This window comes from Musa acuminata, chromosome BXJ3-4 (assembly GCF_036884655.1).
Source record: "Musa acuminata AAA Group cultivar baxijiao chromosome BXJ3-4, Cavendish_Baxijiao_AAA, whole genome shotgun sequence".
Lineage (NCBI taxonomy): Eukaryota > Viridiplantae > Streptophyta > Magnoliopsida > Zingiberales > Musaceae > Musa > Musa acuminata.
In genome coordinates, this window is record NC_088352.1 from 8,870,204 (window position 1) to 8,896,479 (window position 26,276).

Consider the following 26,276-nt stretch of genomic DNA (forward strand, 5'->3'; position numbering starts at 1 on the left):
GGATTTTAATGATGAATCAATTGATGAGTTTATGAACTAATATGCTTTTGAGATAAGTGATACAAGAAATATTTTGATCACAAACTTGAACCATCAAAGGACAAATTGTCGAAGTAGGAGAATTGAATGTTGTGTTAGAAAAGTATCATGTCAAAAATTAGATGACAAGCTAGAGAATTGATCGATGTGCCGAAAATTGGATTTTGTGCTATAAGTTCAAGTATCGTGTTGGAAGGATTGGGCATTGTGTCAAAAGATCGAATGTCGTGAGAAAATTGACATGTCGATAGATCAAGCGATATGCCAAAGGAAAGGATGATGCATTAGAGGTTCGGACAAAGTGTCAAAAGATCGAATGACATGATAGAATGACATACAACATGTTGAAAGCTTTGTAATTGTGCCGTGATTGAATTTTTAAAGTCTTAATCGAGGTTCTTTTGGGCCAAATTATGTTGGTATTGGGTCAAAACTATGCCAACTTATTAAGAAAGTCAATGGGCTTAAACCTGAGTCAAATTGGGCTCGATAGAAGGCTAAAATAGTGGTCTTGAGTAAGCTTGGTACCGCTTGAGTAAACCAACAAACACAAACAGTGCTTATCAGCGCTACCAATGGTGGCGTTGCCTAAAGTCCAAAATTGTAGTGTCAAAGGTTGTGACGGTACTACCGCAAGGTGTTAATGGTAGTATTGCTCGTACCCTAAAATTTTCAATGATTTAAAATTTATCTCCATTTTAAAGTTGTTTAGGGCTTATAAATACCCCATCGAGGCTTGGATGATGGAGCATCAAATTTTGAGTTTGTGAAGGATTATAGCTCTCTCATTGAGCATTGTTTGAGTATCTTCCTCCATCTTGGGTTTAAAGGTGATTCTAAGTTATCGAAGGTAAGAGATTTTAAAAAGAGTGAGTGTGGAGGTTATCTCTTAGACATGTTAAAAAGAAAAAAAGTTATAATAAGGATAGTTGATATTCATCCGTTGGAAAAAAGATCGGTAGTGAAGGCCGATGGCCTCGAGGGAAAATGAATCAGGAGTGAACATAGGTCGGGAAGGCTGAACCATTATAAATCGATTTGCATTTTCTTCTCTTACTTTTGATTTGTTGTTGTTTATTCATTTACTTTACTTATAACCCTTAGTCATATTTTTGGTTAATCGCATTTTCAATATGGATTTATCGATAGAACTTTAAAATCGGAAAAAAAAATTACTATAGCACTAATTCATCCCCCCTTCTTAATGCTATAACGTACCTAACAATTGATATCATAGTTCGATTCTCTTACTTGGATTAACAGACAAGAGAGATCTAATAACTTTTTAGACAATCAAGAGGTCACTCCATCGCTTGTTCTTCTATGTTTAATATGTTTAATAAGTCGGATTGTATCTATTAGAAAACTAGAATAATAATTTTTTTTATTTCGTATGGATTTTGATTTATGAAATGTCATCAAGTTTGGTTTTCAAAAATCTTTTAAGCGGATGGATGAATGGAATAATTTTGAAAAGAGAATATTTTTTTAAAATACTAAAACTATAAATATTTTATTTTATATTTGGATAAAAATGAGTTCAATCGAGTTTCTATGTCATACCGGACGTGATATTTAACACGCACTCAAAGTATGAGCAGCATATTCTTTAACCTGTAAAGTCAAAAATGATCCTAATTGGAACAACGTGTTATGTGTTATGTGGGATAGGACATTGCAGTGGTAGATACGCCACAAATTCAATCCTAAAGGAGCTTCAATTTCTTGTAAACCAACAAACTGTAAAAAAAGAACCACTCATATTGACTTTATATGCCTACTTCCAAAAGAGATCAGAAAACTATGATAAATACTTTAGTAAAAATCAATGCCGTAAACAACAAGATGACACTCTGTGCACCATGAATGTTATTTCAATATTTATCCATGTGCACTTCAACCAGAAATAATTCCATAAACAATATTCTCTACAAAATTGTAGCGATGTTTGGAAACCATCCTAGCAAGTATTCTGTGATGCTACAGTAAAGACAGAAAAAGATAAAAGGAAAAGCTAAGGAAAACTCAATTAACATAGTTTGATAAGAAATATTTTGCTCTTACAAGCGACTTGATTAACATATACATGTTCAAATTAAGTTTAAGAAAAAGCCAAGCATTATATCTAGGTCTTAGGTGAAAAAGGAAACAATTCAAGTTTTATCATGTTTGATTAAAAAGTTCTTGTAAGAATCAGCAAGAGTGAACAGCTACAAATTATGGGTGTGCCAAATTTATCGTCGCACCAGACTGGATGTGTTGGATACAACACATAAAGTAATTGCACAAAGAATCCATTTATAGAAAAATATTAAAAAATCAGCTAATTATATGATACTTAAGGAAAACTTCTTGAAGGAACTTTGCTTTGCTTGAATATTACTTGTATATAATAGAGATGGACGAATGATTAGATAATATGCTAATAACCATTAATGAATAATAAAATTATCCTACTCATAAATATTTAGTCAAGCTTGGTCATATAATCCATGACTTTTGGAATTTTATCTTATTAAGTTTGATGTATCTACATATTCAGAATATCAAACCAGTATCCTGTAACCAAGGTTCGTCGTATCGTACCGTACCAACGTTTCGATCCGGGCTCAGTACGATATGGTACCGATGTACTGAGCGGTACATTAGGGCATACCGAGCGGTACACCCTGGTGTACCGAACAATTAGGGCGTAGCAGTGCTACAGTATAGCACTGTGGCACTATAGCGGTCCGCGTACCGGTAACCTGTTGGACCGATACATACTGCCCGTATCGGGCGATACACTTTGGTATGACAAACCTTGCTTGTAACCATATCCATATATGGATAATGCAGGAGCAACAGCATATGAAGCTCGTAAATTCTGAAGTACAAAAGCCCTACAATAGTTGTGTGTGAAACATTACTTACTATTTGAAAATATAGAGATATATTTTATTATTAATTAATCTGATAGTAACTTCTTGGTGGCATCAAACCACTACACTAAATAATGTCACAAGTGGCAATACGTCAATACCTACTATCAAGAGATTGTATAGCACCTTGATTACATTCAGTTGCATATGCAGGCACAAGAGATTTTTTATAAAAAGCTATGGATTATTAACAATATATTGAGACTATTTTATACATCCAAACTTTTTGTATGCAATAGTCTAGTCCAATATTATATTTTTATTGAAAAAGCAAAAGAAAAAACAGGATATGAGGATTAGGATCAATGATTAAAATATCGTACCGTACTAGAGTTTCGACATTTGCTCGGTACTGTCACGGACTTAGCTGGTTTTGCTTAAGTCGTGCGGGGCTCTTGCGTGTCCGTCTGCAAAGGTTAGCCTCCCCGAAGCCTCCCATGATCCCTTAGGACCCACAAAAGAGAAAACGAGTTAGAGAAAACGTCTCACTCGGGATCCACAAGCAAACATTTCTGAAAATACTTTATAGACAATGCAAATTATAAACAGACTTTACAAGCTCTGAACAGTTACACAACAAAATGTCAAAATTGTCCACTACAGACAGAAAATCTCTCACAAGTATCCACATGACATAACATTTATTTACAAGCTTAAAGCTACCACCAAACCCAACTAAAATGGGACTATTAAGCCTTTGATCGTCCATCTACATGTTGTATAAAGTATGAACATACCAAAAAAACACGGACATACATAAGCATTATATCAAACATCCTGTTTCGAAATTTGTCCGTGACAGTACGGTATGGTATTATACCACTCGATATACAATATATATATATATATATATATATATATATATATATATATATATATATATATATATATATATATGTATATCGCTTGGTACGAGCGGTATTATTCAAAATTGAAGACGTTGTTAGGATCCAAAGTTGTACATGATATATTTGGCAAGGCAAACTTCAAATAGCTTCCACCTTTCTACTTGGACTGAAGTCACTGAACTACCTTGCTCAACCACCTATGGCCACCTGGGCCCCTCTTGGACACACCCACAGGTGCTGATGCTTCAGGGCGATGAACCATGTATTGCAGAAAACACAGACCGACAAGGCCCTATGTTAAGACAAAATGGGGACAACTGTTGAAGTGCAGCCACCCAAAGCATTCTGGAGAATGCTGTTATGAATAGAATATTCAGAATTGTACTAAAATCAACCTCAACAAATTACATACAGGATAAGGAATAAAACCTGGAGCAGTGCAAAGGCTGATGCAAACATTCCAGATGGAACAATGTGTCCCAAATAGAAGAATCGTCAAGATAAATGATTGGTTCAGTTTTATAATCATCCCATGAAAGAAATGGTTCACATAATGAGAAATTACCAAAGCTGCAATGAGAATGCTTACAGTCTAAGATTTATTAAAACTTAATGAAGTCTTCAGTAAGAACACTTAAATCACCATACAATCCTTGATGACTCGACTATAATAAAATATGCCATTTAATCAATAATTCTAAACAACCTCTAGACAATAGATTATTCTAAAGACTGAAACACTAAAATGAAGAGGATTCTAGCATCCATCTCTAAGTCAAGGTACACAAGATTGGAATAATAATTTGTCCTAGGATCTAGGATAAAGATCAACCACTATCAAAATCAGCTGCAAATAAAAATATCTAAAAATATTTTTTAGAAAAATCCAAAAATTATTAGGATTTGTCTACAAAATATAATGCTATTTAGGATAAAATATTGCATTTTAATTTTATACATAAAAATGTGATTCATAAGAGCTGTTGGATTTGGAGGCTATAATCCATACATTGATATTACTGGATATGTAATCCCCATGACCCAATCTTGAGTTCTGTTCCATGTCTAAAATAGGCAGTTGGAGCACATAGATGATAGGTGGAACCCATATTAGTGAACTGCTGATATGCATGAGTTGGAGTATAGGAACTATAAATTAAATTGAGCAAGATCTTCACCTCATTTATAAGTACAACCAGTTTTTATATGATTTGTAATCTCCCACTTTCTCCTACTTTATGTCATGGTTCTCCTCCTCAGCACTTAACAGATCTGGCAGGTTTCCATATCTATCATAAACAGCCTTCTCCTTCCTCTTTGCTGCCTCCCTTTCTATTTTCAAGCTGCTACAGAATGACTCTGATTGTTTAATTTATCCTAGATCAGTTGATTTTAGCTGGTTCCGATCATCTCGACTAATTTCAAGTAAATCCACCCAAGAGATTCACCTGTCTTTTCAGGACTGGCTAATCAAAATAAGGATCAGCTTAAGAAATAAATGATAAATTGTTCTCCTCTTCGACCTCCTGTCTCTTTTTCATTTTGAATCTGCAAATAAGCAACAGTGATTGCTCATGTAATCCTAGATCAGCTAATTTTGGCTGGTCCCAATCAATTCAACTAACTTAAGGTAAATCCATCCAAATATCTGGTAAGTGTATTTAGGACTGGCTGATCCAAATCAGGATCAGCCAAAGAAATCAACTATTGATCGTTCCCATAGGTCATGAAAAACGGCTTCGAATTTATGGGATGTGTGCTGATCATTGCTGGACTCGAGCATAAGATCATCCAGGAGTAGTCATCCTGCATGCGTCAATAAGAAAAAAACAGATGGCGATGTAGGTGCAATTATAGTCGTCGTTTGAACAAACAATGCAGAAGCATTGTAAGGACAAAGGTGCAGGGTACTGCCGCCTTAGTTGAGAGAATAGTGCAAGAGAACACAAGAAACCGGAGGTAGCAACAAAAGTAAGCACCAAGAGGATTGAAAAGTCCATCCTTGGACGTCTTACCATGCTTTGAACACGTACATAAGCAATGACAAACTCATTCTGATTCTCCTGCAAATTCCGTGGAGGAATCAGATTGAAATCTTGATGTAAATCGAAATAGGTAAGTCACTATCTCAAGAAACTCGATCATTAACACCAGCTACGCATGCTTCCTCGTTTAATAAATGATCAATACTTTTTCAAATTGAAATGATTCTGAAACACCAGCATCATACTCTCTAATTCGATGAGCTAAAGGATTGAAATCAAGCACTAAGCTAAAATATGTTAAGCTGAACAGCCAAGAAGGGAATTCAGCTGTATTCGACCTGATTGCCCTGGAAATCGAGGATATGGACGGTGCCGTCATGGGCGCCGAGAGCGATCATACGCTCGGCGACGGCGATGGAGGCCGCGGCGTCATTGGAGAGGAGGGAGGGCACGCTGCCTACCAGCCTCTGATACTTGAGCCTCGGCTCGTCCTCGGCGTCGTCGTCTTCCTTCCTCTCGTCGTCCCCGTCGATGCCGTTGTCCAAGGGGTCGTCCGACGCCATACCTCCACAGCGAAATCCGATCGCAATCCTCTCCTTTCTTCTCGTCTCTTCTCTTCGGACGATTCGCTGGTCGGTTCGAAGCGTCGAGCGATTCCTGTAGGCAAAGTTAACAAACGGAACTCTCTCCCTCTCTCCTCTCTCTCTCTCTCTCTCTCTCTCTCGCGGTCCCTCCCTCCCTCGCCTTTTAAGACTAAAAATATATTTTTTCTTTTTCTTTTTCTTTTCGGCCGACCATGGTGGCCCACTTATCCAGCACCCCATTGACAATGAGCTGCGGGACCCACCTAGCCCTAGGAGACTGGTCCACGTCCCTCTTATCTTAATTATTTTTAATTTTTAATTTCTCGATTCTTAAATTTTAAATATTGATGAATTTAAAAATCAACTTGCTCTGTATTTAAAACTCTTTTATTATAATTATTTTTATTTTGAGCTAATTATATGTTATATTTATATTCTGCAGCATCACAATTTCTCAACTTTAAATATTTATATTAAAGTGAAATAATTCATTTCAATATTTTACACGAGACGTTGCTTGTTAGATTGGGCAAACAAACGAGTAAAATGATAATATCAACTTCTCCATTTTTACTCTTAGTGGGAGAGGTTGCAGTCACGGTGCATGAGAAGGTGACGGCTCCGTAGGAGATCTGCTCGTCGGCGTTGAGGACGTTGCTGTCGTTGACGGAGGAAGGAGAAGATAGAAGCGAGGGTGAGCAGGGGGAACGGGGGCGGGTCTGTCATCTGTTCAGCGATCTTCCCTTCTCTGTTCTCCCTCAACGGACCAGCAGTTCTCCAGCAATCGGCAAGCAGCATCGCCCATCATCACCCCTGCTTTTCCTCCGCCGCTGTCGGATTGACGAAGTCGCAACCTTCCTCGCGGTGGTTAAAAGGATAATTAAATCGCAATACCCAAAAAAGATGTCTTACTTCCATAGTGGCAAACCATGAGGGGGTATCAATGAATTTTTCACCCTACTCAATCTCAAACCTCGACTAGAATATCTATTATTTTATCTATATCCATCTTTCACACAATTGGTGGATCCTCTGATCCAAATTAGGTGGGTTAAACATGCACGAGTACTATAATAATAAGGTCGATTTGTTGTCATTCCTATCCTAATAGAAAAATGTAGTGAAAAAACTTCAAATTTACCTTATAAACCACCCAATCAGTTAGCTTGATGATGTGTATCTAAATTCCACTGTGAGATGCCTTGTGCTGTCATACTAAATCCAAGCCTAACTAGGATGCTTTAGTAGTTGATTCAGTTGCCTAAAAGAAATCATAGATAAAAATCTTATAATACTAAAAGTGAGGTCCAAATGCAAAGGCAAAAATGTACCATTTCGATTATTGGCATTGCAAGCTGTGGTCAAATGAAGACATAGAAACTGCTAACCACAGATTATGGAGACCGTCAAAAGATACATCTTCCGCCTACAAAATGCAAAAGTTTCATCAGAATTTGTATACTCTTCGCTGCACTATACAGCTGCAGAAAAATCCTGCAATTTTTTTGCTAATAAGACTCTTAAGAAAATGAAATAAAAGATACTGCACAATCATATTTAGCTATTCCGTTGTTTCATGAACTAAAGCACAAAGCATATACTACCCCATGGAGAGTTAAATCAGTAGCACATGCAAAGTGCAAGACATCATGTAGTTACTACCCCCATTGAGAGACACTGAAGCACCAGCACCTGTACAGATGAGGCGAATCTGAATTTTCTAGAGAGACAAACCACAAACTCTACAAACAGTCACTATAAATAACATCTTTCAAGATTGTAATTTATTGTAATTTATCAGAATCTATGTCCTTAAGATGGTTAGTATACCAAAGAGAGAGAAACACATGAATTCCAAGTTGGGATTCCATAATTAACACTTGATAACACTTTATAATTCATTCTACCCAAGGACGCTCACTCACTACATTGGGCATGCGGTGCATCAATGTCAAGTCATCAAACAAACAACTATAAGAGCTACATGAAATGGATCAAGACAAGTTTGATAAACTATCACGTGGTTAAAAGCGATATGATGAGGAACGATGGAATATTTTTGTAGGCAAAAGATAAATTGGCCTAAAGAAGTGCAATAGAAACAAAATCTAAAGGAACAACCTTTTCTCCATGGTATCCATACGGAGAATGGTTAATTAAAACAAAAATATTAGTTCAACCGAAAATGATAGCAAGATGTAATCAAACACCAAAGTAGAAGGGACTTATTTCTTACATGTGTTTTATCAGTTAGAATGTTAGATGATCCGGTTCTGGCATAGGAAATGACAACAAGATAGGAAAGCGATAAACTAAAAATAGCAAAAATAGACTGAATTGAACAGCATGAACTGTCTTCAGTGAACTTCTGACACAATAACTGTAAAAGTATAGAAGGAAATAATAAGAAACTATGGTTTCAAGAAAGTGCTAATATATTCCAGGCATATTTCCTTTTCTTAGAAGTGTTATCTCTAATAAAAAACCCAAAGACAAAGCAAAGAAGACCTAGTTGATCAATAAGACAGGAAAATAAAGATATTCTTCCACTGTAGACCATACTCCAACTTATAGTGACTTCTATGGATAACTGTGCTGCCTAAACCTACATTTTTTTATCACTTATAATGAACCTAAGATCACAACATTGCCAAACAAATATATTGTACATACAATTTACAGATCCTCAAGATAATCAGATAAATGACATAAAAATGCAACATTACCGTCTAAACTCACACTAGTTACTGCAGCAACAATCATAACAATATGTAGCACTTTATGTTAGATAAATTAAGAAAAATGAAGCGAGTAAAATCTAAATTCAGTTTTTATTAGTCTTATAACTAGTACAAATACCACATAATCTGATATGGCGTATCCCACCTGATACGGTAGATACGTACGGATGTGACCTAGACCCGCTTCGATAGACACTATATCTACCAAGGATCCAACCTAAATCCACACAATTCAGTTCTAAATCCACATAGATTTAGGATGGATCTATGGATCTGGTATAAAACGCATAGATTTATGCTAGATTTGCATGCGGCCAGTCCAGATCCACATATATCTAAGCTCATCTACATAGACCCATGATGTTGTATTTTGAATTTCAAATGTAAATTGTATAATCGTATACTTGAATCAGTTTGTTAATGTAAGATAATAGTAATGGACACTTAGATCATCATCATCATTGATAGTGCATCCACTGTGACTACGGTGACAGTGGTGGAGGAATACCCGAACTAATGAAGTGTTTAGCCAATGGAAATTCCGTCATGACGAAATACAGAAAGATACTTTATGGACAGTCTCTTGAGGCAAAGTTGGATATGTGGAAAGCTCTAAAGATGCAATAGAAACTCCAAAGAAAGGAGCCCGGTAGCCGACATCTAAGTAGTCCATCCATGAAAAGTTTGAAGGTTAGATGGACAATTTTTGGCTCAACACAAATGGATATATGTTTCTAAAATCCATTGCAAACCATATTAAATAGGATGAATGATGTTATAGTAAAAAAAAATGTTTATGTTACTATTATGAAGAAAGAGTGAAATAACAATAGATAAAAGAGGCATACAGGAGTTACAAACAACTTATCACATAATGCAATTTAACCAAAATAATAAAACCAAATGCCTAAACCAAATGCTACAGTCGATTGTCGTGAGAAATGAGGTAATAAAGTCATCAGAACAAAGTTGATCATGATTACAAGCATGATTAAGCAAGAATTAGCTTTATCATTTGCTATAAGCAAATCAATAACTGTCAACTAATGATGGTAAAATGTAAACTTGCTAACTTAACAAATGTTTGTCCAATTTCAGCCAACTATCTCACTTGGAGCAACATACTGTAATATAGGACTCAATTATTTTGACATGAGTACATGTTTTATCACAACAAATATGAGGATAAAGAACTTGCAGAATTAAGGCGCAGACCTGCAGCGTAGGGTTATGGTGCCAAAGGTGCCACTCCCGCCATTTTCAATCCAGCCCCAAAGTGTTGTTCCACTTCTAATAGTCTGCAATTTGATTAGACCCTAGAGACCAATATAAACTAGTTAAGATTTAGCAGAACCATAGCTAGTTCATGTTAACCTAGGGTTGTTTCCTCTTTGAAACAATTACATGTAATCAGGGTATTAAAAAAAAACATGAAACTGCAACAAAAACATACAAAAAAAATCCCAATAATTATCAGTACAAATTTGTTACCATCAAGGAACACAATCTCTGGTACTGCACCCATACCAATCCAGGCCTGGACCTGTACGAGTCTAAACCGCACCGGCATACCATGTGTTGGTGTGCAAATTTGCACTGAGTTTTGGAAAAAGCCTGAAAGAAGACTGAAAAATTGGAATAAAATGTTACTGACTGGTACAAGCCCTGTACTGGGTGTACCATGTACGTTAACAAGGTCTGCACTCCATTGGACTGTTTGAGAGGTAAATACACTCGTTCCATACTGTACCAGAAAGTATTGCAAACCTTGGTTAGTATATCTTACAACTACGAGAAATGATATTTGATAAAAGCAAACAAACAAGGCTTAATTATAAGTCATGAACCCATAAGTTCATCTTCAAAATCTCCCAAAAAACACTAAACTTAGTCCCAAATCCAACATACAGCAAGAGGCAACACTGATGAATCAAGATGGAATAAACAACTAGACAAGAATTAATTTTCATACTTTGAGCAACAACAAAAGTTTCAACTTTTCTTCCAATATTGATGACAAATTCTCTGGATTCACAAACAAAAGGGCAGCTCCACAACTCACAATGCTCAATTTTCATTCATTTGAACTAAAAAGGTATGGGGAGAAGTTCTCCAAATGCCATTTTCAGACAGTATTTGTGCTACAAAAGGCCCAGTAAGATATTTAAGTATACAAATTTCTCCATATACCAATTCATATACTCAGCATTTGAAATGGTTTTAGCTGACATGACCTCTGAAGGCTTCCCAATTATTTCCAACACCAATTTGAGATATAATTATATATATACACAAACCATCATATTTTGTAACATGTGAGCACCAATTAAATATCATATCTTATAAATGACTTACTATCATCAATATATTGTTGTGTTGCAACAGTAGATGATTCCAAATTCAATGTATTGTTGTGTTGCAACAGTAGATGATTCCAAATTTTCAACATGTCTCAATTGTAAATCAAGATTATATATGTGAAACTCATGCATAATATTGACAACTATTATACTCTGTGCTACTGATGAAACAAAACAGTAACAGCCATAAGCTCATTATCTTTGATTATCCATGTGATAGTAGGGTATTGGGGACAAATATGGCTATGTCATATTGTCATGTATGAATGTCCAGCCTATGGTGCAGTGAACATATGGCCATCATGCCTATACTGGTTGGGATGATAAGACACCCCAATCTGTAAGGAATTCAATTTCATATACCAGACCTGTATCAATCGAAGCCCGGACCTACATGGATCTGCTATGTGCCAACATACTGACACGACATGCTATGGTACAAGAAATGGTAAATAATTAGATCAAAAAAATAATAATAACCTATTTAGGGCTCTTTCTCATCTTTTCTTGGTACATGCAATCAATATTGGCAACAATAAAGCAATTTCAATTTAGAAAACAATAAAGGCTAAATTGAAACATATATTAAGGATCATAGACAGTATCTAAAGAATACATATACACAAAAAGGTGTTCTAACAGATAACATATAATCATAATAAATTAAATGTAAAACCAAAACATATACCTACTGAACGCAAGTCCATGACAGAAGGATCAGGTTCCTTGAGATAATCAAAGTATAGATAGATATATTACATCTGCTGGACCAATGCATAAAACTACTCCCACAACATCTGATACTGGTAAATAGTGTGTTGTTGATGCAAGAACATGGTAAGAATCATCATCTCATCATCATGAACCACCCATGTGGTAAGAAGCACCTACGGCAAGTAGGACCCCGGCAAGTACGACTCTACAGGATGCACTAAAGTTACAGCTTGCGTCTCATTGTATGACTCTTATGTACTGTAAGATGTATTCAACTTAGAAACAAATGATCAGCTTTCATTATGCATCTATTGGCCATTAGATTCACCAGAATATAAAGGTTGAATAAGATGTACTTCTATCAATGTCAATATTGTATAGGTTCTATCTAATCTAGGCTGTTCTAGCCAAGATTAGCCTAGATTTGTGCTAGATCTTCAAGGATCAAGCCTAGATGATCTTGATCATCATGGGTCTACTCAGAACTAAAAGAATCCAGGTTGGATCTTCATGGATCAAATCCTAAGCAAAACACAACAAAACAAGAAAAACTACAAGCATGTATGTAAATCATGACCCTTCTTGAAATGAATAACCACCTAAAAGAGCATACATTTGCCATGTTCCACATCATTTAAAAACTTCCATCATCACTAACCATTAGATTTCTGTGATGCAAGAGGTCATATAAGATATATTTGTGAAAGAGACAAAGAATTCTGTTCTTGAAAAAAGGAAGATCAAAAGGTGATATCTTTCCATTGTTGACAAGGGCAGAAGCAGAAGACTGTACAACTTTCACAAAATCATGCACTTTGCCCTGACTTCTTTTCTTTTCTTCTCTGATACTTCCAATTTAATTACTAATTATTTTTTCTTCATCAGCATTGACTTATTATGCTTTTGCATTTAAACAGTATGCCCTACCATTTAAAACAATATGTTAATATTCTGACTATAGAAATATTAGTACCATTCGATAGTTGACTAATACATTTTTAATATTAATTTTCTAAATTAACATCTTATACCATATTTCAATCAAGGTCTATGAATCAGTAGAAGTGAAGCCCCGACCATGAGACCACTAGATCCAATTGCAAACGAAGTCCAACCAATTCCAAGAATATTCCTACTTTTCTCCAACTAGTCCAGCTAGTTACTACCAGCTACAGAGAGTCGAAATTAATGAAAGTAATTACTATAATCAATTTCAGATCATCCTGAAGATAATACCCACAAGGACCATGACCTGTGTCAACCAATCTTTTGTGAACCAGTCTGGTCATGATCCAAAGTCCTACAACTAGCCTCCATCCCAATTCAAATATCCTGTACCATAACATATTGTCACACCGTTTCACTTGGCCAGAAGAGACCTCTGTCTCTAAATGTACCTTGAACTTTAAAAATTTAAGAAAGCTTCTTGGACACTTTTAATACGAGGCAAAGCTATATCATATCAGAGGGTGAGCCTTGGTGCAACAGTAAAGCTGCTTCTTTCCTACCAAAGTGAAAGGGGTAGAGTCACGGAAATACCTTCTCTGCTTGCAGAGGTAAGACTGCATTTGTTTATCTTTCTCGGTCACATTAGCAGGAGCCTTGCTCATTGGCCAACCTTTGAAGGTCAAGATTTACGAAATTGAATCATGCCTAGAAGGTAATGCACAAGCAAAAGTCTACATGTATAAACACAAAAAACATACTAAAAGAAATTTGAGGAGTAATAGGCACTAAAAGGAAGTATTAAACAGGTCACGTGGTAATCTATTAAGAACTTGGAAATATAGCAACCACATATCCAATGAATATAATATCAAATAAATATAACAAAACTAAAAATTAAAGTTGAGAACATTATAGAAGCTGCAAACTTAGACACTAACTAGTTCATTGCATTATTAAGTCCTGAGATCAAGTTGCAAAAATTCACAAAGGCAGCAATGATATAGTAGCAACATGGTGATAATTAAGTCTAATATTGTTGTGAAGCATGAAAATAAGAAAACTTCATCATGTGAAACACCATGATTATGCTGGAACTAAGAAATTAAAGTTTTGATTCCCTGCATGCCAATTGGCCATTAGAATGACACATCAGGTATTGTACACAATGCTTCATACCAAGCATGGCAAAGGTCCATGCCTGAACTTACATATTGGCATGGCCAATGGATTGCACTTTGCCACATTATTGCAAGGGCCATGAGCACTGGTGCTGACACCTCAATTAATGAAAATGATACAACACGTCAAATTGAAGATAAAAACAACAGTGCACAATCCACTATTGGTCCCTGCCCACTTGATTTCAGCAGACAACATTGATGGCACTAATGATCACCTTTAAAATTAAAACTAAAATAGGATGGTGAAATCCTAATTTAAAATTTCATCTATAGAAGAAAGCAAAACAAGATTTAGATTTCCCCAGAACCTGATCTCTCACAAAAGTTGTTTCAAAATTTAAGCTCTAGGCTCTCATTAACCAAGTGACTCTTCTCCCAACCAGAGTGATGCAAGCATTTAAATGAGTAATCCTCAAGCTGGTTTTTCATTCATCAACATGAACATAAAGAAATGTAAAAAAGAAATAGAACTTGGTGTATTCATAAACAAGAGCTTCAACTGATTAAGGTGAATGCTGTTACGACCTTGCAGACTACTACAACTAGTGATGCCAGGTCTTCCTCATACGGAAGAGATTAGTTAGTTATTCGACTTTTGACTTCAACATTCCATATTCTCAGAACCATAACAAATAAAAAGGAACTGGATTTCATCTCAACCATATGCATGAATTACGCAACTGAAAGTCTGAAACATTATATATATTTGTGAAAAGTACAAAAAGTCAAAACCACATGTTGCCGATCGCCTATACAAAATGGGCTTACATTTATATGTGTGGGTTGTTGTAGTTTCCAAGACAAATTAGAATGTACATAGTCCTTCAAAATAACTAAACAAGGTATCACCACCTCTGATTCTCAGATGGCATCTTTCTTTCTAAAATCAACTAGAAGAAGATCATTGCCACATTGACTGATGCTGCAAGTCTCCAACTCCTGGACACCATAGGATGAAACTGAGACAACATACAAGGAAATACAGAAGAAGATTCTATAATGAAGTGTTCTCCAGTAGATGACGACGGAATTTCACTATTGCTCTTGCAAAGCTAAGAACAAAGGGATTGTCAAAGGTTACCATATCTAGACATATACATAGAAATGACTTTAAGCTGGTCTCCAACAATTAAGACCAGGAATATCTGGCCTGACTGATGGCACCTGGGAAAAAGTATGGCCTGGAGTAATAAAATGACACCAATCAATCAAATTGTGATTATTATCAAACTTGTAAATTTCAAACACCAATTCAAAGGAGGGAGGGCAACCTTGAACTGAGCCTCCAGATGGCATGGGATTATGCAAAGGAAGCTGAAATCCCATAGAATTGGATGGTGGTCTTTCCATGCCAGACCTCATAAATCCTGCCCAAAAATGTCAGAAATAAGTACCCTACCATCCTAAGTACAGTTTCTCTTACAGGATGCATAATACAGATGACCATGTTCACATGTCGACTTAGCAGCAATTTGTAACCACATACCATCCTGCACAATATGGGGCCCTGAGCATGATGGTGGTCTTGCTCCGGATACCCAAGTACTATGCTGACTATCCGGGCTAAAGTCAGTAGAATGCACTCTCCTTTGTTCATCAGAAACATATTGTCTCTGACTATTAGGAACAGATGGCAATGGATAAGGATTGAAAGTCTGCTGAACTGATTGTTGATCCACAGCAACATGAGAAAAATGGCCAGCAGGCATTTGTGTATTTGGAAGAGGGTAGTTGGAGGAAGTTTGTGCAGGGGTGACGGAATGGTAAGGTCTTTGGTGAAAGGATGTGTTACCTTGTTGAAACTGGTGAATTTGATGAGAGGTTTGAGGGGCTACATACAATTTGTTATGTCCATATTCAAATGTGCTAGAGGAAGAAAAGTTATTATGAGATTGTGTATTGCCCATTCCAGTAGCCATAAAGTTAGGATGCTGCTGCAGAACCACTTCACTACTTGAAGCAGTTTCCTGTCCCTGCATTGCAGCATTACCAGACATATGGACTTGTTGGTTGCCCTGCAGACAAATGCCAAAACATCAAATATCCAATACATACAAGGCATAATACATCATTTTATAAAAAAGACTTACATTTGACATTCTGAATTCTTCTTGCTTACTGGGAAAAAATGAGGATGGTGAGGATGATGACAGTGCAGGTGGAAATGGGACTGGGGGCAAAGATGCTTGTCCAGTTGGTGGCAGAGGTGGTGGGAGTGGGGGTGCAGATGGTGATAATGGTGGGGGTGGAGGTGGTGGTGGTGGCGGTGAAGAAGGCAAGGGTGGGAGAGGAGGTGGTGGTGGTGGATAATCCAAAAGAGGTGGAGGAGCAGTAGGTAGAGGGGGCAGCTCTGTTGGATTGGTCGACGTTGGTTCCATAGACGGACTAGAATTTTCATGCTGCAAGTCAATTTTATGGTTATAATCTCCCATCATGCCCTTCCTATCTTTGGACAAAGTAGTATCTTCCATTTCAAGTTCACCATCTACATCCTTCAGTATGTGATGATGTCTGTCACTTGGTGTGAATGCACAAGTATCAAATTCTTCTAAAGCATTACCAGCTCCATATGACAATTCGTCACCAGAATCTCTGCATACAGTGATAGGACCTTCCTCGTCTTCAAAAACATGAGATGATAATAATCCAGGCAACTGGAATGTTGCATTGCTGAAAGAAAATAGAAATGATGTGACACAATAAGATCAATTACATTGTATGTCACAAAAAAAGAAAATAAATATATCATAATTATAAAGAAATAAGCCTCAGGAAAGATAGGCAGACTAATAAAACAAGTTTTGTTACAATTCCACTTCAGTTTCTAATTCATTGAATACAACACACATTCTTGATCAAGGACTCACCAAACACGAATGGAATATTTAACTCTACAACAAAGATCATTAAGTTGCATATACACTTACTTTAGACTTCAAAGAAGAGAACTGGCAGTTTTTCCTAGGTGAAAGCACAAGATAAACTAAAGGCTAAAAAGAACATCTGAACCTAATTAATAAATCATTTATATGTATCAGAAAAGTATCTTAAAATGTAAAATAAAAAATGAATGAAACTATTTGGTCCAGTGTATTTTCCATATATTTTGAATCAGTTTTGTTTTTATAATTAATAAACAAAATAAATTTGGTTCAGTTAAGATTTACCATAAGTATGAAATGATTAAAACAAAAACCTCTAGCCATTTGATGCTCCTATTTTTAGCTCCTACTTTTCAACCTTAATGAGATCAAATGGTTTAGAACAAATGCTCCTAAATTCCTAATGTTAGTTCCTTCACTAGGCCCATGTAGTAAGTCATTTATTTTATCTTCCTACCACTTCCTCGCGGCCTGTTTAAACAAAAACCCTTTCCCCTTTTTCTCTCAGCAAAGAAGCACATGTATTTTTTTCTACTACACCACCAAAACTCTTATCAGGTACCAGAATGCAGGGATGCATGGGAGGGTTGCAACGGAATGGAGTAAAGGTGGTAGAGAGTAATAGGTACGACACCACAGGTTGACCTTGAGAATTGCTTGGTTCGTGGTAAAATCCTTTGATGCCGAATTACTCAACCACCATCACGGCAACTAGGATATCCAGATAGTTTAAAGTATTTTTTCAGTCTAATATGAACAAATTGTACATTTGTCCTAACTGAAACAAGAAAATTGTAACAGTTAACTTCCATCTTTCAGTATGGTTCAGTTACGGATTAACTAGGAAATGAAATTTTCAAATAGTTCGGTCCAAACATAAGGGAGTACCCAAGCCAAATCAAATGAAGATTACTTTATCGTAAAGCTTGAAAAAACTTTTCAGACCAATCTAAGATCACTAAAATCTGCAATGTGTTACAAAAATTTTTTTCAAGGTAATAGAAATATGGTAGCGATCACAACTTCAGAAATCCTGCTGATACATATTTCATTTGTGATATTTTAATAATTCAACTTGTTTGGTCTTCATATCAAAGCAGCAAACCAATATGAAGTGTTATACCAAAATAGTTTAGGGGTGTTCTATAAATTCCCTCTCTTTTCTTTTCATTACTAAAAAGTCCCTTCACCAAACACATTTGTAACCTGCCCCCTTACCTATTTAAAGTAGATTGTAACCACCTTAGAGCCGATGTCTGTGACCCTGGCAGAGTCTACAGTCAGTCAAACAGGAAAAAAAGGAAATGACGAGAGTGTCGGTGATTCTTCCAATGCATATTATATTTATCAAAGCATATCTTCAAGAACAACTAACTTTTGCTTGAGAACTTATCTTCAAATCTATGGATAAGCAAAAGGGAAGCAATCGTGAAACAGAATTTGGGAGAAAAAAAAGAAGTAATTATATAAGCAGAAGAGAAACAGAGAAAGACAGTTGCTGCTGTTGTGCAGGATAAAGACAGAACAAAGAATGCCGCCCTATCAGATGCTGCAGCGAAAAGTTCCATCAAAAGTGAGCAATCTTGAAAACCATCCAAGAGAAGGAATATACATCTAGTATACCACTCAGTTAAGGCTCAATGACTGGCATTTGCTGACAGAGGGTTCACCAGCAAGTTTTTATATGTAATGGTGGAAGGGCGTATTACCTATAACACAAGGCTTTTTTAATATAAAATAACCAGGGAGAGAAATTTCTATCAAAAACCCAATATTTTTTGATAAATCCTAGAGTGGTCAATCAAGATAAATCAGTTTCATCAAACTATAGATGAGAATCGAGATACACCAGACAAAGCGTACCTACAAAATGATAAGAAATTCAATTTGCAGAATACAGTTACACATCTGTTGTTGTTCTCACGGAAATGAGGTATTCAAAATTTAATTCTACCAAATCACAGTTCAGATACTTTAAATTTGTAGATGTGTCATTATGATAAAAAGTCAATTTCTAAAAGCATGACATTATCTTTAATTATGAACCACTAGACCCAGATAATATTAAATCAAAAAATAATGCAGCTTTTGACAGAAAATAATGAATATTATCAAAGCACTAAAGATAACATGTTGCTCAGAAAGAAGACAAGCATCGCCATTGAACGGATATCAAATAACATAATTTGTGTCACACAATACCTTCCATACTCATCAACAAGCATGCCTTCAATTTCTCTGATTGGATCATCTATAGACCGCTCAGCTCGAGATGGACGCCTAAGAAACATTCCAGCATTCACATCATCATTGGGAACCTCAATGTCATCAATGTATCGACGAAGAAGATTTTCAGGCATAATTTTCCTCTCAAGCCATAACTTCAAAACCTGAGAAGATATTTTTACTTACCAACAGTGACATGATACTATCAAATTGAAAGTACATAGCAAAATCACCTTGAGACACTGACGACGATTCTCACGTGTACCAGCCCCAGGTGGAGCAGCAGCATCCAACAGACGTGGTAATGCTGCCTGTACATTAGGAATATATGACGACCCAGCAATCCCTATAAGTTATCAAGATATAATGAATAAAGCAAAGTTCATGGATCAATGATTTAAATACCAGTCCAATACCGGTTTCAGCAACGTACCAGACAAGTATGGTACTGATATTCTGAATATTATACAGACCTGTACAGTCTGGTATCATTGAATAAATAATACAAAAATGAATGGCAGTATATGTCTATACAAATATCAAGCTATTTGTTACAATACAGGCACTTAATTAAACTGGTTAATATCAGCCCAAAATGACCAGTACAATCGGGATTTCAAATCTTGCTACAGAGAACACTAACAATAACACAAACCTAGAAAACAATAAAACAAAGTCTATATAACATTAGCAAAGGACTGCCATAAGATGAATCCATATTTCTATTGTACTAGGTCTAAAATTTCAAACATGGGGGTCGTGGCACAGATTCTATTGTATGTCATATTGTTTAATTTTGATTCCAAAAATACAACAGCACAAAAAAAGGAGGAAAAAAATCATATCTCAAGGAAGAAAAAAAACACTTCCAGATATGCACCTACCTTTCTGGGCATGCGAACATTGAGTAATAGAGTCAACAAGGAAAAAGAGATCAACTCTACGATGAAAGCTGGGTTCACCCTCCAACTTCTGAAGAAGAAGTTCCACGATCTACAGACGATCAGACCTGTAACCCATTATGATCTATATTGCACAAGCTAGAGACCAGTTTATGCAAGTAAGCTCACCTCACCAGCAATGCCATATCTGGCACATTCAATCGCCAGCCGAGTTGCACGTCCAATACTATCCTTTGTCCTTGAAAGTGTTTCTATCATACCCTCCAAAGCATCACGTGCAACAGCAGCTTCAGTACCACCACTTAGTGAACCACCCAGTGGCCTATATTCAGGACTATTCCTGTGCTCATATTCTTCAAGTTCCACTTTGTTTAGTGAAGAAAATTCCTGAGGAGCTGCAGAAGGAGAACCAAGAGGCGTGCAAGCATAAGTTCCTTTCATGTTCTTCTGAGAAGAATTTGCTGTTGAAAAGGGAATAGACGAAGGACTTGGGCTCCTTCCATGGATCACAGTTGGTGCGGATATTAAAGTGAAAATAGCATTTTCAGGGGGTAGGCTCTGTGCTTGTGCTTGTCTCCTTTTTGCTTGGGCTGCTGCAATAAGGTGCTTCATTGACTTGGTGGAATCAGCATATATAGATTCACTAAAACTTATCATTTTAGCTTCTACAGAAGCTTCTGATCTGTAAAATATTGGAAACAATTAGCAAATAGTCATCAAATTAGCATAACAACACAATTAACATAAAGCATCCATCTGAAGAATAAATTTATACCTTTTCCCTCCTGAAACATACTTTTTAGAATTTTGCTCCACAGAAAATTTGCTCTCAAACCTGTTAGATTTTGAAGTAACCTTTATGTTAATTTCTTTATTTGATATCTTATTTTCTTCGGGCATGGCTTGAAAATGGGAAGAGTTCAAGCTCCCAGATGTGTGGTTGGAGAGTTTGGAAGGGGCAATTTGGGATTTCTTTCCATTAGAGCCCACAATTTTCATATGGGGTTTTACAGATGTCTGATCTGTCAACTTCATTGTATCACCCAGGGCAGTAGAGGTCTCGGGTGAAACATTTGATGGTCGACAATCCCCAAATGATGATTCGTCACACTCTGGTTCCATGGGACTTTGAGAATTCTGAGAACCTCCGCACTTTTTAACCCTCCTCTCCTTATCCTTTTCAGCCTTGTTGCCAGGTAATGTCATACCATCTGAAGTCTTCTCATCCTTGGCCAAACCAGGCTTATCAGTCACAGCATTATTGGATAGAGAATCTCTGTTATGCTCCATCAAAGAGTGAGGTTTCTCTTCAGAAACTGAAATTCCTGGATGTGCTCCAGCCGAGTTGCTAGCAGATTCTTTATGAATTGGGGTCCTCTGCTCTTCCTCGTCATCATCAATTTTGCATAATCTACGTCTACGAAAGACATGGGTACTTACGGGCACTTCATCTTTTAAAGAGTGAGAACTTGTTCGACTTGTACTTGCAACAGTTTTAGTAGCAGGATCTACCACTGTATCCATGGACTTGGAATGTTTAGCCATGGCAAGGACAGCATCATTATGTTGTATAAGTGTTCTATCATGATGTGTTTCTGTCTCTGATGTCAAGTAAGCTTTCATGGAGATTCCAGATTTCTTTGTCTTAATAACTTTGTCACCTTTCCTTTTGCCATCAACCCCAGATAAATCACAGTGTCTTGAGCTCTTGCTCTTCTCACTACCCACCTGTATCAATTTTGACCTTTTAGCTGGCTGTGAATCTTTGCTACCATCCAGCTTATGTTTTTTATTTCTAATATGAAAATCCTTCACTGTTAATTCACCCGAAGAAATTGACCCTTCAGAGGCATATTCGTTGGAAGCATCAGCTACTTCCTTCCTTGGATTTCTATCCATTTTTTCTTTATCGAGAAAACGTTCTTTGGGCCTTTTCAGGCTCTTTGATCTTTTTGCATATTTTGAGTCAGCATCTCTTCTCGAAACATTTTTAGATAGTTCTCTATTATGGTCACGGGAAGCAACCCCTTTATTTCCCTCCCCAAACATCTTGTTTCCCTTTCCAAAAGAACCCTTCAGCTGATTTTGTGGAGATGGGCTTTTTTTAACTTTCAAAGCATTTCTCACTTTTTGTTTTTGCTCAGCTACCAGCTTTGTTGTTTGATTCCCATTCCCTGAAACCTTCAGCACGTTAGCTGCATCTTTCTTCTGAGGTTCATTTACATGTCGGGAATCACCACAATCCTGAAGTCCAACAGCAGCAGAGCCTTCTGGAAGCAGCTCTGCAGTTTCCTTATTAGGTAACATATCCAGATAATTTCCCTTACTTACGTCAGGATCAGGACTTGTTAATTTCTCCTCCTTATCAGAACAAGTATGAGAAACTGAACTAGAAACTACAAGTTTCGTATCTTTTGCAATCTGGGCACCATTGCTTGAAGGCTTTTCCCTTTTCAAGAGAGATCCAGCTCCAGCTAAAATACTTGGACTCAGATCAGAAGATACATTCGCTTCTTGGCTTCTTGAACCACATTCCATTCCATGCAACTTATCAGTCAAGCAGTAATTCACATCACTAATGCTATGCTCATGTTTTTTTCCCTGGTCTTCCAAATGAGATACTTCATCATGCTCCATTAGATGCTTGCTATCATAAAAATCACTAATTGAGGAAGATGTGTGGCCGGTGCTTGTCCTGTCAATATCGAGTCCTGATTCTGGGGAAAGCTTCTTATGTGATTCTTCAAAGGCTTCGCATATCTCCTCCACAGCACGAGAAAAGTATTTGACTGTTTTACCCTGGCAGCGAGCTATCAACTTACTCTTTGACTCATTAGTGAACACCTGAATGTCAGCTGGTAAAACAAAGGCACTGCAAAAGGATAGCCAAAAAAATAATTATCCATAAAAAAAGGGCTTACATATCAAGTATTATATCCACAACTTTAAAGTTAAACACCAATCAAGTTCATTTATCAAACTCGAGCAAGATATTAAAAAGCAAAATAAGGCACTTGTGTGAAATAATTTTCATAGCCAACAAATGCTTCATAAATTTTTCATGACCCACAAATGCTTCATATCAAGTGCAATAAGCACATGAGCAAGCACACTAATAATAGGCCAATAGAAAAGGGTTGGCTAGAGACCCAGTTTTTTAACCAGCCAGATCCCTTTCCAGTTCTATAAAGGTACATTATTTTTCATTTGTAGAAAAAGATCACAGGAAATCTACAAGAATTTGACAAACAATATTCAAAATTTCACAATATTTAATTGATATAGTTTTCATTTTTATCGATACTTTAATCAATCTTGAACTTCCTTATATCATAGGATTTTTATTAAAGCATATTTACCTTGTCTCAAACCAAGAACTAAGCTTTGAAATGTCAAAGGAAGCAGTAAATCTGTTTTCAAGAACAAAAAGCATGACATACTTCATCTTCAATGTTCAAACTCATAAATAAAGATCTTCAATAGTAATAGATAATAAATTCAATTACTACACATGATAGGATTTCCAAACATCAAACATTCTATGAGGATATGAGATTTGAATCCAAAGGTAACCCACTAAACCCTTATTTACATGATTCATGTTAATTCAGAAATTTATATTTCAAGGTAATTTCATCAAATATACATAAATAAAAGTACCCATATAGACCAAAGGTAATGATGCAAAGTTTTAGTTTCATAGTTCAAAACAATTTGCATGATGTTTTGCATAGATATCCTCCTCATCTATGGGGTAATATCTCCTTTAGGAGTTCAGTGTATCTTTTCAGCATTAAGAATAAGAATAGAGTTAATCATTGCAGTGCACCACTCAAGATGATTGGCTGCACCGTGTCATGATCCAAACCTTAAACCATTGATCCAAAAAGCTTAAGCTCGGATTACTCATATTGATAGTTCATCCATCGAACCCTTATAAGTTCATTCAAATCATTTCTCACTCTCAATGCATAACTAAGTTGGGGTACCATGATCTCTGCCCACTCAAGGGCTTGGCATTCTCATTAAGGACCAACATAATCTGTAATCAAACTAGTATAGTACATGTAAGGCCCAACTAGGTGATGGCTCCACATAATAATGTCTCTAGTATCATCCACGAGTAATCCATTCCTACCCAAACCCTTGGCATACTTAGTACCAGGTTGACTCTGATCCGTCGATCAATAGGAAGACGGAATCATTAACTTTGTCGAGCTTGAACCAATAATCCATAAAACTTAAACTCAGGTCAATAATAGTATACACATCAAACACTTATAAGTCCCTTCAAGTTATCTCCTACTTTTGATATGGATTAAACCTGGGCACTGCTTTTTATATGTATTAAACCTGGGCATTACACTCTCCACGGTCTCCAACCTAATGTTTTCACTTACAATCATAACAAAGATAAATTTATGAACTTGAATTTTGTCAATAAAGAATTATTTTCCTTTTTTGTGTTCATAGTTAAACAATGGTCATAACAAATATTAAAATTATGATCATCTTCATCTGACGTCACAAACAAACCAGATTATCAGGAAAAGATGTAGCAAAAGTAAAATAGAATTTCAAGGACAATAAACAATAAATAGAGAACAAATAATGAAACTTACATTTCAGAAGTCCCAAAGAACTGAACAAAATATTTCCTAGGATCTGGTGATCGATCGAAATCTTCTGGCCTGCTTATCTGAAGAGAAGGCAGCAGTTTTCTTAATGCAGAATAAACCACATTAGCAAAAGGTGCAACCGGAATCAGCACACAAAAAAAAAGAGGAAAACAAAAGAAGAAATTGAAGCACTATATAATCTGGAAGAGACATACAAAGATTCTGAATGAATATTCAGATAACTACATGTTACAAACGGTAATGCGAGGATGTTAAATTCTCCAGCACATGATTGAACACAAAGAAAAAAAATAAATCAAATTAAACAGGAGATGGAAACAAGGTTAAGAACATACTTCCAATGAGAATAATAGCCCGGTATCAAAGAATAGCAACCGAGCAGAACCCTAGAAACCTTGTTCCATAGAATCTAACCAGAGCATAGCAAAATAGCTTATGCAACAGGGATATTGATCGACTCCAAATCACGAGAACACCATAATCCATCTTCCGGACATTATCAGGCCCAAGAACATCCAGAAATCGAGCTTACCTTCGCCGGCCAAGCGGGGTACCCCTTCACCTTGGCGAGAACGAAATCCCCCAGCTTGAGCTGCCCCATTGCCTTGACCCGATTCCCGCCTCGCCTCCGCCCGGGGCCCATAGCGGCGAACCCAGAAACCCTAACGCAATTCCGTCTTCCGCGAATACAACCCCCCACGGACAAAGGCGACCAAGGAAGCGCAAAATAATCCCTAGGACCTCCACGTGCGGAGACACTCCCCCTCTGATCGAGGGACAGCACCCCCGCCCCGTCCTACGGCCGCGACGAGGGGCGGCGGCGACGGCGCGCCACGGTTGCAGGATCGTACGGCGGCGGGGTACGGGCGGCGAAGTGGCGCGTCGGATTACGAGCACCGGAACGGGCGGAGTTCAGTGCAGAGAGAGGGAGCGCGTGGGAACGAAGAGGAGAGACGCGTAGCCGATCGGAATTTGGGTGAGAATAGACAAATGGAGACGCCGAGTTACGATGAATGCAAATAAGAATGACGTTCTAAAGCCTAAAGCTCGGGCCTCTCCCATTAATATCTTGTTCTCTGCGGACTAAACCGGATTCGATTTGGCCCATCTTAGACCCAATGCGAGCCCAAATTAAAGATCCATTCAACCCGTTAAATCCCGTACTCAAATCGGATTCGGATTGTAGTGGATAATGTGTTACCGGAAACCCAAATCTATCTACTCAAATCTCGTGGCTAATATAATAAATGAATACGTGTTCTCTGATAATATTAGAACGACATAAATATTAACCCCTTATTTTAG

The 26,276-nt window shown here is 36.9% G+C and overlaps 2 protein-coding genes and 1 long non-coding RNA gene across 6 annotated transcripts; all 3 read right to left on the reverse strand.

The window, feature by feature from the left end:
* Positions 1 to 1,920: 1,920 nt before the first annotated feature.
* LOC103981228 (vacuolar protein sorting-associated protein 41 homolog) lies at positions 1,921 to 6,513 on the reverse strand. 2 transcript variants are annotated; one of them, XM_065147995.1, is made up of 2 exons: positions 6,132 to 6,513; positions 1,921 to 3,404 (listed from the first exon to the last, which is right to left on the reverse strand). In XM_065147995.1, exons 1-2 carry the CDS (start codon positions 6,354 to 6,356, stop codon positions 3,324 to 3,326), a joined length of 306 nt encoding a protein of 101 aa, XP_065004067.1. In that variant the 5' UTR covers positions 6,357 to 6,513; the 3' UTR covers positions 1,921 to 3,323. The 2 variants fall into 2 exon arrangements, with proteins under 2 accessions (XP_065004067.1, XP_018680484.2); XM_018824939.2 differs by lacking the exon at positions 1,921 to 3,404 and adding an exon at positions 3,876 to 4,100.
* Positions 6,514 to 6,889: 376 nt separating this feature from the next.
* On the reverse strand, positions 6,890 to 14,502 carry LOC135636574 (uncharacterized). The gene is made up of 3 exons (XR_010495927.1): positions 13,732 to 14,502; positions 10,334 to 10,862; positions 6,890 to 7,803 (listed from the first exon to the last, which is right to left on the reverse strand). It is a non-coding gene; the product is annotated as an uncharacterized LOC135636574 (long non-coding RNA).
* A 491-nt stretch (positions 14,503 to 14,993) lies between these two features.
* On the reverse strand, positions 14,994 to 26,000 carry LOC135635858 (ENHANCER OF AG-4 protein 2-like). 3 transcript variants are annotated; one of them, XM_065147251.1, is made up of 12 exons: positions 25,504 to 26,000; positions 24,954 to 25,030; positions 21,107 to 23,203; positions 20,500 to 21,013; positions 20,314 to 20,422; positions 19,663 to 19,775; positions 19,406 to 19,593; positions 16,412 to 16,991; positions 15,808 to 16,336; positions 15,593 to 15,688; positions 15,403 to 15,502; positions 14,994 to 15,260 (listed from the first exon to the last, which is right to left on the reverse strand). In XM_065147251.1, the coding sequence occupies exons 1-11, from the start codon at positions 25,612 to 25,614 to the stop codon at positions 15,432 to 15,434; spliced, it is 4,485 nt and encodes a 1,494-aa protein (XP_065003323.1). In that variant the 5' UTR covers positions 25,615 to 26,000; the 3' UTR covers positions 14,994 to 15,260; positions 15,403 to 15,431. The 3 variants fall into 3 exon arrangements, with proteins under 3 accessions (XP_065003323.1, XP_065003324.1, XP_065003322.1); XM_065147252.1 differs by having other exon boundaries at positions 14,994 to 15,280; XM_065147250.1 differs by having other exon boundaries at positions 14,994 to 15,502.
* Between the last annotated feature and the right edge of the window lie 276 nt (positions 26,001 to 26,276).